At 39.1% G+C, this 13,334-nt stretch overlaps 1 protein-coding gene across 1 annotated transcript; it reads right to left on the reverse strand.

Annotated features, from left to right (window-relative positions):
* Positions 1–767: 767 nt before the first annotated feature.
* Positions 768–12,794, reverse strand: LOC115783289 (scavenger receptor cysteine-rich type 1 protein M160). The gene is made up of 20 exons (XM_030734049.1): positions 12,717–12,794; positions 10,933–11,253; positions 10,664–10,759; positions 9,753–9,974; positions 9,445–9,633; positions 9,185–9,339; positions 8,804–8,951; positions 8,205–8,504; positions 7,171–7,485; positions 6,606–6,905; positions 5,604–5,909; positions 4,958–5,266; positions 4,401–4,667; positions 3,633–3,790; positions 3,194–3,302; positions 2,839–2,991; positions 2,516–2,611; positions 1,685–1,837; positions 1,301–1,540; positions 768–1,226 (listed from the first exon to the last, which is right to left on the reverse strand). The coding sequence occupies exons 1-19, from the start codon at positions 12,775–12,777 to the stop codon at positions 1,359–1,361; spliced, it is 3,840 nt and encodes a 1,279-aa protein (XP_030589909.1). The 5' UTR covers positions 12,778–12,794; the 3' UTR covers positions 768–1,226; positions 1,301–1,358.
* Positions 12,795–13,334: the final 540 nt, after the last annotated feature.

Consider the following 13,334-nt stretch of genomic DNA (forward strand, 5'->3'; position numbering starts at 1 on the left):
AAACTGAAAGAATGTAACAAGACATTTTCAGTTTCACAACTTCAGTGACTCTAAAAACGACGTCTTATTGATAAAACGGCTTATTGTGCTGTGTATCAAACTATATATAGCATACATAACATACAGTTTGATACTCAACATCTAAGCCATTTCCCAAGTCCCTGAGTCTCAGAGGCATCACTAGATGTACTTAAAGGATAAAAATGTCATTCATTTTAAATGAAGCAGTGTTATTCATCACTCTGGTCCACATGGTCTGAACAGTAGGTGATCTCAGCTGGGAGTAGGGTAGAACTTAGGAGTTAGCAGCTAACGGTAGTGCTGGCCGGTCAGTTTTATTAGCAGTGCACGTCCATAATCCACCGTGATTTCAAATCAAGTCCTGAACATGACAAAAGATCACCCACCTGTCACTCAAAACAGCCACAGCCTCAGTTATGCATTACTTTAAGTCTTAATACAAACACTAAACAAATGGGATGAGTTATATAAAGAGTCAGACTGCGGACAGCTGTCATGACTGTGAAAATTAGCCATAAATTAACAATGGAAAAAAGCTGTAGCTGCATGGGGACCCAAAAGTAAATAAAAAATAATAAGAGAATGAAATGTAGAATTAATTTCTCCCAGGTTGTAAGATTTTTGTCTGTGAAGTTGAGCATCTTTAACAATATCACTCAGAAAGACAAAAGACGACGACCACAACTTATTGAATTCTTTATATTTGTGTTTAAAAGAATATACTATATTTAAAACAGTAGCTTAAAATCATATTTACACTTATTTTTTCCTGCCCAGAGTTTGATGAGAATATCCACATTACATGCATTTCAATGCTGAATATGAAAGCAGTCAGCTTAGCCTAGCCTAAAAACTAGAAGCAGGAGAGTCTCTATGTATCTGTTAGCTCACGCTGCTGTGTGACACAGCAGGTAGCTGGATGAAAAATATCACATATGAAACACTTTAAGCATGTTTGATAAAAGCTTTATAATCAACTATAGTTTTACACTCAAAAATAATAGAAAGATGAAACCAGTTCTTATACTTCTCATACTTTGTACATTTTGACTTTTCTTATAGTTATACAGAATCAAAGGATGAATTTACATTTTTTTTACACCAAGTTTTTGCATCAAATGTAGGATTCTTTCAGCCATTTCAGTAAATGTATGTTGCATTAAAGGATTTTAATATTGATTTCAATATTGCTTTTCATAATATATATATATATATATATATATATATATATATATATATATATATATATATATATATATATATATATATATATATATATGTAAGGAAAGTGGATTTTGGCATGATCCACTTTAAGTATGTTTTAAAGCCACACTGGCTCACCCATCCTGATCCGGCTCTAGGTAGTCCTCATCCCCCTGCACCAATCCTGGTGGGGCTGCTGTGTCATGTGTGGTTTGGGGGCTGTCATGGACCTCCGCTTTAGTCTGGGTGGTTTCAAGGATAGTATCAATGTCATCATAACTCTCCTGTGGATTTTCCACTTCGTAGGTCACCCCATCTGTCAAGGAGGCAAACAGATGGCACGTGTTAAACACTGATTAGTCTGATTGAAGCCATTTTCAAATTTGCTGTTTGCTGGTACTGAAGTGTGAAAATATGAGTGGACTGGTTCAGAACTTTCCAGCGTGTTCATTATGGACACCTTCATGCATGTTGGCATCTCGATCAGCAGGAGCAGCTGGGCCTGGCGAGGTCAGGGGCCGAGCTTCTTCTGCTTCATCAATATCATCATAATGTAAAGAAGAAACACTGTGCCCATCATTCTCCGTGATGAATTCATCCTCCGATCTGAATCCTGGATGAAAACAAGCAACAGCACACTGACATCATGTTGCTCCAAAAAGCTCCCACATCCCCGGTCTGAACCTGATGTACTGGAGTATTAGAGGAAGATCCGAAAAAGGAAGTGGACTACCCTGACAGAATGGCCCTGAGGGAAATATTCAGGCTGAAACCCTTTAAATGTAAAATAGAATATTTGAAAATAAATAAATAGATCTGATGGGCACTGTTCACTCCTGGCCCTGCTCCTGACTTGATGCTATTTTGGATGTTTTGACACTCGGCGCTGTTCCACTGAAAACTGCTGCTCTTTGTATCCAGAGCCCAAACACCACGGATCCTCGGTGAGTTTGAAAGAGAATTTCATCTGTTTTATGTTCAGCTTCGTAGTGAAACTGAGACTGTGCACCTTCAAGTGGTCAGCGGGCAGGCGCAGTAGCACTGCACAGGGAGATGACTTCAAATTTTAATTCAGGAAAGGTTTTTTGCTTTTTGTACAGCTAAGTAGAAATAACTTATAAAAGCAAAAAATGATAAGTTCTTAACACCGTATCCAAGCTAAAGAAATGTCCTTAGTAAGGTGCAGTATATAAATGACACCAAGCTACAGACTTTGATCAGCATCATTAAAGTGTTTAGAAATAATTAAAAAAAAAAAACACATAAGACAAAAAATGAATGAATGACTCACTGCCAGGGCTGAAATCTTCCATCTCATTTTCTTTGTTCATAACATCCTCATATTCCCCACTTTCAAACTCCATGTCTTTGGTTGAGAGCATTCTTGCTGAAAGGTTACAGGATTATTTGTTACAGTGTGCAGTCAGTATGCTGAAAGGCTGCCCTCTTGTGGCAAAAAGCCTCCAACACACCTTTTTTTCTTTAAACTTGGATGATCAGGATGGAGTTGTGTTCAGTCAGAATTTTTTTTTTTTTTTTACACTTTTTTAAGATAATCCATTAAAATTCAAACAAGCTGTATTTGATTCTAACTGATGCAATAAATGTACTCACATGACATTTTTGACTTCCTGGCTCTCCTCACACAGAATCGTATGAATAGACCAATCAATATCAGCACAAGGAGAAGTAACGCCACACCCACAATAATAGGTGCTATGGGCGGAGGTGCAGGTGGCACAGTTGGTGGAGGACGCGGCTTATAGTCTGAAATCAAACACAGCCACATTACTTTTTTCTGGATCCAATCACAGTGAGAGCTGTACTTCATCTTATTTATCTGTACTACGTTAATCAAAGTAAGCAAGCTCAGATTTACAGAATACAAAAAGTCTCTTTCTATGCAAAACAAGTGAATTAATATTTTGGAAACCAACAGGACTGAGGAACGATTTATAGTTTTACTTACCAGGGCAAAAGATTTTAATTGAAGGAAGGCTTCCACAGGAATGCTGTTTGACACAGCGTTTGATGTCCTTGACACCTTCAGTGCACTCCAGCGTTGTTCCTGATTTGCCCTTGAATCAAATTTAAACTCTATCATATTTTTGGATACAGCCAGACTAAACAACACGGGCAGTGAAAAAAACAGGCCCGACTGAAACGTTACTGCACACAAAAGCCACAAGACTGGAAGTCCAGACCAAAACAAAAACTGACTGACTGACACTGCACTGTTTTTGGGGGCATTTTGGGTTTAACCAGCTACACCTCCCACACATTTCTCTACATTTTGTAAATCTAAATAATTTAAAGATCAGATTCTAGTCTACATTTTTATATTTCACAGTGCTGAAGAAGCACAGAGCCACAGAAACTGTCCATAATCTTAGACTGTTTAGATTTACCTGTTGGTTGCCATGTTTCACGTTCATAATCTCTTTACACAGCCTGTCCGTCATATCTGTGGAAAGTTTGACTTTTTCACATACTTTTTCCCACTTATCTTGATAATTGATTTGGAGTTCACCTCCTTTTTCTTCAGTGGTGCGGAACTTTACATTCTCTGTAAAAGGAAAGAAACAGTGTTTAAAGAAATGGCACTTAAGGAAACCAACTTCTCCACTTTCTGTCTGACAAATATGATAATAGAGATGATGAGCTAAGCTTCACCAAAAACACTAAGAGCAGAAGAAAACGCTGGCATGCTCAGTCCAAAGGTCTTTAAACTAAAGTGTTAAACTGACGTGTTTTTTTTTTTTTTTTTTTTAAATCAACAAGAAATAACTCGTGCATTCTTCAGACTTCTGAGATTATTTTTTTTCTGGGCAGAACCTGCCAGGCCGGATGCTTCAGCTGTAGTTTAGCTTGAGCTAAGTTTGACACGTTGTTCTGCCTGCAGCGACGATGTGAGTTACATTAATCCTGAAATTCAGTTCAGTGCAAGAAATATGAAAGTATAATCATATGTAGTAAAATGTCATAGTTGTGGTTTGAAATACAAAATATTTGGGATTTCATGACCTTTTAAGGACTCCCAAAAAAACATTTATCTTTCTTTTTGTAAAAAAAATAAAAAATAAAAACACTAACAGAGGAAATACTGTATTTATGTATATATGTAATGTTGGTAAGGATGGCTTTATGGAAAGATAGGTGTATGGACACATGCTTACCACTGCAGAAAATGGACACTTTTTTAGTACAGCTTCCTTTAATTCTTCTGCACTGGCCAAGAACTGTATGATACTTGTCACAGCTGACATGGTAGATGTCAGATGAAGTCTGTGTTTGAGTTATGGAAAAACTGATAGCGTTGCCACAGTACTTTTCTTGGCAAACCTTGTGTGCACTGTTTAGATCCCAGTTCTGATCACACACCGGAAGGTTATCTATGCTCACTTCCCCACCACAGCCATGTGAAAGGTTGACACTGGGCTCTCCTGGGAAGGAAAGCAAGAAAACACCGTGGTCCAGTACTGATAAAGGCATAAAGCAGTGAAGTAGAAATGATCAGTTGACCCCCCCCCCCCTTTCCCCCCAAAAAAAACAAAAAACAAAATAAAACATCAAGTCCAGAAGCAAATAGTTAACACTTTCAAATAGCTTTGGTTGGTCACTTTATCCAGTTTATCTGTAATACATTTCCTTCACACTGTTAGTGTCTCATCTCACTGTTGGGGGATGGGGGGGCAAGCAAGCCTGCTAAAATAAATAATAAATAAAATCTTACTTTGGCATTTAATAAAGAGCGCCTTCTTCTCGGATGGCCGCGTTTTGTTCTCACAATCCCAGATGTTTGTTTTATCATGGTTTTTGTTATTTGCACAGCTGAAACTTTTGCTCCAGAAAGAACTGGTGTCAAGTCCCTGGTCCTCCGTTGTGTCTGATGAAAGTCCATCGCAGTTCATATCCTGGCAAAGCCTTTTCTTCTCGATTTCTGTCCAGCCTTGACTGGAGACAGCACTGATTCCCTTCCCTGAGTGAACCAGCACTGTTCCACTACAGGACTTGCTGCCTATCGGTACCATCGTCTTCCAATCTAAGACAGAGAGAACTAAAAAAGCTCAGAAAACATGAATCATATAGATTACACGCTGTGAACACAGAAGGGGAAATGATTAGCTTACATTATGATCATATTAAAGTTTTTTTATGTTGAAAGTTTTGTTAATCTTCTGACAGCTGTGCAAATAAAATGCTTTAATAGAGTGATGCAAATGGATGATAACTGATGGGTCATTTTTCAAACTAGCCTTTGTTTCATTTTCAAGTTTCTACAAATGTTTCATGTTCAAACCATCATTTCCAAATTAGGCTGACAGAGCACAGAAATACTTAAGAAATTACTGACAACAGAGAAAAATCAAGATACACACCAGCGCACTGGAGGCCAGTGTAATTGCAGGGATTTTGAGAAGTAGCTATGTTGCATGTAGATAATGAGCTGTTGGCATCTGCAGAGCACGTTAGGCTTGAAATGACTTGTTTGCCTGTTGTTTCAGGTCCGAAGTAGGGCAGAAGCCCAACAGCGTCACCACATTGAAGCTCCCGACAGATGGTGTTTTGAATATTAGCGTCTTTAAGAGCATCCAAGCACACAGGGATCCACTGCCCCGCATACTCCACCTCTATGTTTCCGAAACAACTGTCAATGGACTTGCTAAATCTGGGCTTGACACTACCTGCAACAAAATAATGATATATAATTATTTTAAACAACAAGAATTTGAATCATCTTGATGAAAAGATCAAATACGTTTAACGAGAGTCAGCCTGGGAACAGATGCAGATTGATATTTGCTTTTTTGACACAAATCAGGTTGATTATAAAAAAGAGTAATTATTCAGACCCTTTCAAAATGGAATTTAAAAACAGAACCAGTTAAAGCAACAAGACATTCATTTGGTTTGCTTTTTTTTTTTTTTTTATTCTTGCACTTCATTCAGTGACTGAAGAATCTACAAACCAATATCCATCCATCCATCCATCCATCCATCCATCCATTCTCTTCCGCTTATCCGGGGGCGGGTCGCGGGGGCAGGAGCCTAAGCAAAGAAGCCCAGGCTTCCGTCTCCCCAGCCACCTCCTCCAGCTCATCCGGAGGGACCCCAAGGCGTTCCCAGGCCAGCCGAGAGATATAATCCCTCCAGCGTGTCCTGGGTCTACCACGGGGCCTCTTCCCGGTGGGGCATGCCCGGAACACCTCACCTAAGAGGCGGCCAGGAGCCGCCTCTTAGGTCAAACCAATAAACTGGAGAAATAAAACCGGCTCCATTCCAAAGGGGCAAAATCAACTGAAACTGAAGCATTCTGAAAAGTATTGTCAAGACATGTAATAGTGTTGCACTATAATAATATTAGAAAAACAACTCATTACCTGAGCAAACGACATAGGCTGGTCTTTTCTTACAGGATACATCATTTGCCTGGGTTCTCACAATGTTCCACTCTGTCAGGGTGCCATTCTGGCCTGGAGTAAAGTCCACACTGTTGAAGCGGATATCACCATCCTCCTGACTTTTGTGGGCTTTTAGGGCTGTCCCACATCTCAGGTTTCTACACAGCAACGTAGACTTTTCTTCTGTCCAGGTGTCTGCACACACGTCTCCCTGCACCTCGCCTGCATGAACCTCGACTTTTCCCCAACAGCCTTCCGTCAGCTTCATCACAATTTTTCCTGTCGTCACATCCAAAGAGCAAAAGGTAAGAGGAAACTAGCATCCGCAGATATTTCACAACTTCTTAGATCAAGCTAAGGTTCAGAAAACAAATAGAAAATAGTAGCAGCTTGATTGAGGGAAGTCAAGGAAGTGAATGTATCTGTGACCATTAAAAATCATCTGTTCTCAGTGGATCACGTCACAACTAGTAACATAATGAATAAATGCCATGATGACTACAGGCTTACTTTTGTACTTTAGCTCAATCACATTTCACATTACCTGAACAGTTCACGTAGGCAGTAGAATATTGGTGGTCGGGAGGCAGAAGTGAAATTTTTGTGCAATCAAAAAGTGACTTTTTCTTGGATGAGCAATTACGAGACTCATCCCAAACACGTCCATCCTTATGAACTGTAATGTTATTGTATGTAAAGCTGGCAGCATTCCCGCACTGCATCTGCTGACACACTGTTTCTGCAGACATCTGGTTCCATGTTACATCAGACCCAGAGAGCCAGTAGGTGTTGCTGCCATGCTTTATCCCCACGTGGCCAGAACAGGCTTCAGTTCCTTTCAAAAATACCACCATGTGTTCTGATGGACACAGGAAGAGGACAGTTATTCACAGTGTGTGACTGGCTTGTAGTAAAAAAGTGCTCAGTTAGAAAACGCTGAACATATTTGCTGAAAGCTCAGCAGACCGACGTCTCTCTACTTGGAGTAAAAGTAGATTAGAAAAGCGCTCTATAGTACCAGTCCATTTATCACACCATACCATTATTATACATTTATCATACATTCATTCAGCCTGCATGCTGGACACGTCCAAACTCCCACAGAAAACTCAAGTATAAAAAGTTACCACTCCAAATTGATTCGTGCCATTCTAAACATTCGGGCATGGCACTGTTTTCATTTTTGTTGGTTTGTTTTTTAAATTTGTTTTATGAAACTTGTTCTTGAATTTACAGTTTATGGCACATATGTGCTTTTCTGGTCACACTGACCACTCAAAACGCTTTAGACTACCAGTCACATTTTTACCACACATTCATACAGCACCTCATTCTATACACTTCAAGTACTTTATCTACTTCACATCTATGGGCAATAATAATAATAATAATAGTAATAATGATGATAATAATAATGATAATAATAATAATAATATTTACACTTAACATCAAAAGAGAATTTGCATTTGATTCCCATATTAGAGTTTCAGACTGTTATCTGACAGTACAGATCTGGCAGTGACACTTATACACAACAACAAGGTCAAAGGGCACATGCAATGGAAATATGAAACTCACTGTCACAGGTTATTCCTACTGCTTGGTCTTCCTGAAATCGTCTGCTCGAGTCGTCCTTTAAGCACTCAGAGATGTCTGGGTTCTGTTTACCCGCACAGTCTACAGACAGGAAACCGTCGGAACCTTGGCTGAATCTTTCAGTTTTGCCAGTTTTTCCACATTTCAGTTGTTTGCAGACCTCTGCTGAATGAGTATCTGTCCATGATGTGTTAGCAACCCTTTTCCACTTTCCCTGGAACTTTATCGACAATCTTCCAGCACATTTTCCAGGACCGTCAACCAGTTTCATGTCCACACTGCCTGTACCATGACAATGAGAGATTTATTATTATTTATTATTATTATTTAACACAGCACACACACACACACACACACACACACACACACACACACACACACACACACAAAAAAAAAAATCCTACTGAATACAAAAATTAATCACACTCTAAATATGTCACAATTTCAATCAACGAAGTAATAAATTACATTTCTCGAAAGGGCATTTATTGCAGATTTTAAAATCCTATTTTAAATGTTACAACAGAAAGCCTAAAAGCCGACCAGCAGCCAATCAGTCCATTCTCACTGCTATATCTCACCTGAGCAGAGTACCTTAGGCCGGGATGAACACTGGAGGTTTTTGTCGCGCCGAGCCTGACAGTGCCACAAGGAGGACTCGCTGCCTTTGCATTCTACATGGTCCATCACTCCTCTAGATGTCCCTCTCTCTACACTAAAACTAATCAGCTGGAATAACACATTTGATGAGTTTGGATCATTTCATTTAAAAGACACGGCTGAGAAACAGAGAGTGGTGTGAAGGAATAACTTAAGTTTTCTACAACTTTAAAGCATGATATTGCATCCAAGGTTTGTTCAAGAGAAAATTACATTCTTTATCTTAAAATTCCTAATACGCAAACAGCCAGTACTTTGCTGTTACAGCCTTTCTCGATCTGGAGCAAAACTGGAAAACTCACTTTCCTGCAGTTAAGCTCCTTGCAGACAAGTTCAGCTTGATTTTTCCCCCAGGAGGAGGCACACACAGGCTGAGATGAATTATTCACATCAATGTGGACTGTGCCATAGCACTTGCTTTCTCTATCAGCGTCCTTCAGAACCACTTTAACTTTATCTGAGAAAGAGAGAGAGAGACACAGAAAGAGCGAGAGAGCCGTTTTAAGGTTTTGAGCACTTGCTCAGAAGTAGTTTGTGTAGGAATATAAATTAATTGTGTTACCTGTGCATGTCACATGAAGGCCTTCGTTTATTGTGCTGTTGCTGACAGTGGTACCGCAGTGCATTTGCTGGCACACATCAGAGGCTGAATTTTTCTGTCTAACAGGCTCCCACGCGTTATTTTTTTCTTCTTGCAGCTGTCCAGAACACACGTTTGACTGGTCTCCTATGAGCTGCAGTCTCTGATAACCTGTTCAAACAAAACCCTTTCTTAATTCACAACTATATTCACTTTTTATCACACGTTTATAAACTGTTTAAGTAACGTGTACATGTGTGTATATGTGTGTAAATGTGTGTGCGTTTTACCTTCGCATATGACAGAAGCAGGTTTGCATGTGTCTGGCTTCCCGCTGTGTTTGCCAGTCACACATTGCCACAGGTCATCCGGGTCTTGAAAGACTGAACAATCGAGCTTCATCTTTGGGCTCCGGCTTTTTAATGTTTCACTCTCCGTCCACTGTGACGGATTAATTTTTCTGACTCCATTGCACCCAAGATTTTTACACACAAGACGGGCACCTTTATCATCTTTATGAGAGAGGATTATGTATGCTTTATTAAAAAATAGTGCAAAATATTTCAAAAAATGATCAGAAGTAGGTTTTAAAAGGACTGAAAGCAATCTTCTCAGTAGTTGAGCTGTTCTGCACTTTAAAACACGGACGATAATGGATTGTTGTAGGCATCCCATAATTTAGCAAAAAGAGGATATACCGAAGTAGTTTTTTTTCCTTTAGGGCTAAATGAGAAAATATGAAGGTTGTTAATTTTGAGCCCTTTTTTTTATATTTTCATTTGCTACAGTGTAAAATAACTTTCTTTGAATATTAATTTATGTTCTTTTCAGACTGCACACACCACACTTGTAGGAATCATAGTTACTAAGTTATAAGGCTTTTAGCCAAAAGCTAAAATCTTTTATTATTTTGAGGGAGCCCCGCCCTTAAGTCTCAATAAAATGCTACTTAATCATCAATTCATCACCAATTAGGCTTTTTTGTTTTTAAATCCAAACATAACTGTTTTGTTATATTTAACTGATAAAATTATTTCCTTGTAGTGTAACACTGAGTACTTCTCTAATTTGCTGTGTGTTGGTTATTGTATTTGCATTTTACCAGGAAAAAAAAAGTCCTGATTTCTCTTCTGATATTATGTACAGTTAGCATTTAGAGAACACGCTGTGAATGTACTGCAGGGATGATGCAAACTCTTACCCCAGCCATCGGCACAAAAGTATCCAGAAGTGTTGCCGTTAGAGTACTTGACAGCTCCGGCACATTTTGGTCCATCCAGGCTTATTTTGATGTTACCTTGTAGAGTGCAAACCAAGCCAAACACAAACACAGATACATGGGTCAGGCCATTTTCAATATATCTGATTTTCCTGAACAAATAATTTTGTAGCTTTACTTTTCTCACCAAACATAAAAAAAAAAAAACAACAACAAAAACAAAGAGAGAAACAAAAACCTGAAAACCTCACTTGAACAGCTGAGCTTTTTTATTGTGAGCCTCTGGTAGATGCTGGCGTTCCAACCAGGACCATCACATTCCCACAGAGCGCTCTCAGTTCCTTTACACCTCAGTTCGTTGAGCCAGATCGTCCTGTTTTCAGAAGGCTTAAAAACATCTTTAGCTAAGGTTGCTGCAGGGTCCCCACAGTGAGTGCTCTTGCATACCACTTTTTCAGTGTTCTTGCTCCAGTATGCATCCCCGACATAGCCCCATATGTTATTATGGTAGACTTCAACGTAGCCTTCACATGGGTTGTCTCCCGTTTTCTTTAAAATCAGTTTGTTCCCAGCTAGTTACGTAGCAGAAGGTGAAAATAGCAAATGATTATGATTACTTTTTAATGGCTGACTTACATTTGAGAACTGCACATGATAAAACAGAAGTGATAGAAAAATGTTGCTAAAGCATGTGAGCGCTTGAGCAGCATAACATCTGAATACCAGTAAAAACAAACAAGAAAAGACTTTAATCCTTTGAGCCTTCATATGATTCTATATGAAAATAATATTATACAAAACTCACAATGAAACAATACAGCGCCGTCTGATGCAGGGCTAACACAGAGACAACCATTAAAATCACCCATTAACCGAACCTGCATGTCGTTGAACTGTGGGAGGAAGCTGGAGTAGCCGGAGAGAATCCAAATCCAGGGAGAACCCCCCCCCCCCCCCCCCACACACACACACACACACACAGAGGCCCCAGGCTGGATTCAAACCTAGGGCCTTCTTGCTGTGAGGTGACAGTCCACCACTGTGCTTCCCAATAGGGCCTCATTTTTCTATTAATAAAAATATACATAAATCTGCACATACACTTGAACACATAATGCTTTTTGTAGTTGTGAATTTTGCAGCTCTGTATTTCCTGCAACACTTAAAAATAATTGCTATATAATTAAAGTCATTTTGTATATAGCTTTTAAATAGAGAGATTTCTTATTCAGGGTGACCCGAGCCCGGATAAGTGGAAAAAAATGGATGGATGGATGGATGGAATATTTATAAGATTTCAAAGATATTTTAAAGATTTATTTTTATTTTGAATTAGACACAAGCCCACTTCGGGGCAGCATGGTGGCACAGTGGTTAGCACTGTCGCAGTGCAGCAAATAGGTCCTGTGTTCAAATCCACCATCTGGCCGGGGCCTTTCTGTATGTTCTCTGGGTACTCCGGTTTCCTCCCACAGTCCAAACACATGCAGGTAGTGGGGATTTGTTAATTGGCTGCAGGTGTGAATGTTGTTCTCTCCCTCTGTGTTAGCCCTGAGACAGGCTGGTGACCTGTACAGGGTGTACCCTGCCTCTTGCCCTATGGCAGGTGGGACAGTTAACCCAACCCCACTGCTGCCGGCCGGGATAAGTGGGAGAAAATGGATGGACAGAGATACTTCAAAAACAGTTTTAAGCAAACAGCACTGAGCTTCTTTCATCTTTTTGGTTCAAGTCCACTTTCTAACTCTTGATTTTGTATAAATAAGAAAATCTGAACTCTCTCTCTCTCTCTCACACACACACACTCACACACACACACACACACACACACACACACACACACACACACACACACACACACACAGAGGAAGAGCGATTTCTTGAGCTTTGGTTTTACGGTATTTGCGACATTTTAAAGATTTCACAAAAAATTAAAAAATTCTTTCTTATTTCAAATAAATAGTAATAATAATAATTAATAATATTGATATTATTAAATATTAAAGATATATATTAAAGAATTAAAGAAACTTGCCTTCTGAGATCACCAGCTGAATGTGAGCGGTGTGGAGAAGCAGCAGGAGGAACCACATCATCACCGCAGCTCATGACTTGAGAGTGAGACAGACAAATGATGTGCTCAGCTTTATATTGCCTAAGGCTTCGCCCACCAAAAAAGGAAATAAGCAGCATGCGCGCCACAAATATCATCTTCGATCGAAAGAAAACTAACACACAAGTGCGCTCATTATGTTTATAACACTGTTATGCTTTATTTCATTACACTGAAATTAAACTACGATGCTGTGACACTGGAAAAATAAACACATCAGCGGTAGCATCCACTGCAGATTTCATGAGAATGTGAAATTGATCAACTAATAAATTAATTTAAAGTTTAATCGCTGATGTGCATGGCTGTTTTTTAAATTTATTTATTTATTTTAAAATAATGTTAACATACACTGATCTAGAAATGACTTTTAAGTATTTGTACATTATTCTGTAGGACATGAAGTAGTAATTATGATACAGACTTTACAAACCTTGAATAACGTTTGCCTCAACAGGGCAATCCTATTGCTTTATGCAAACAAGCACAGACAGATCACCACTTAATTATAGTAATTATGCTCCCAAAATAAAAGTAAAA

The sequence above is a fragment of the Archocentrus centrarchus genome, chromosome 7 (assembly GCF_007364275.1).
Source record: "Archocentrus centrarchus isolate MPI-CPG fArcCen1 chromosome 7, fArcCen1, whole genome shotgun sequence".
Lineage (NCBI taxonomy): Eukaryota > Metazoa > Chordata > Actinopteri > Cichliformes > Cichlidae > Archocentrus > Archocentrus centrarchus.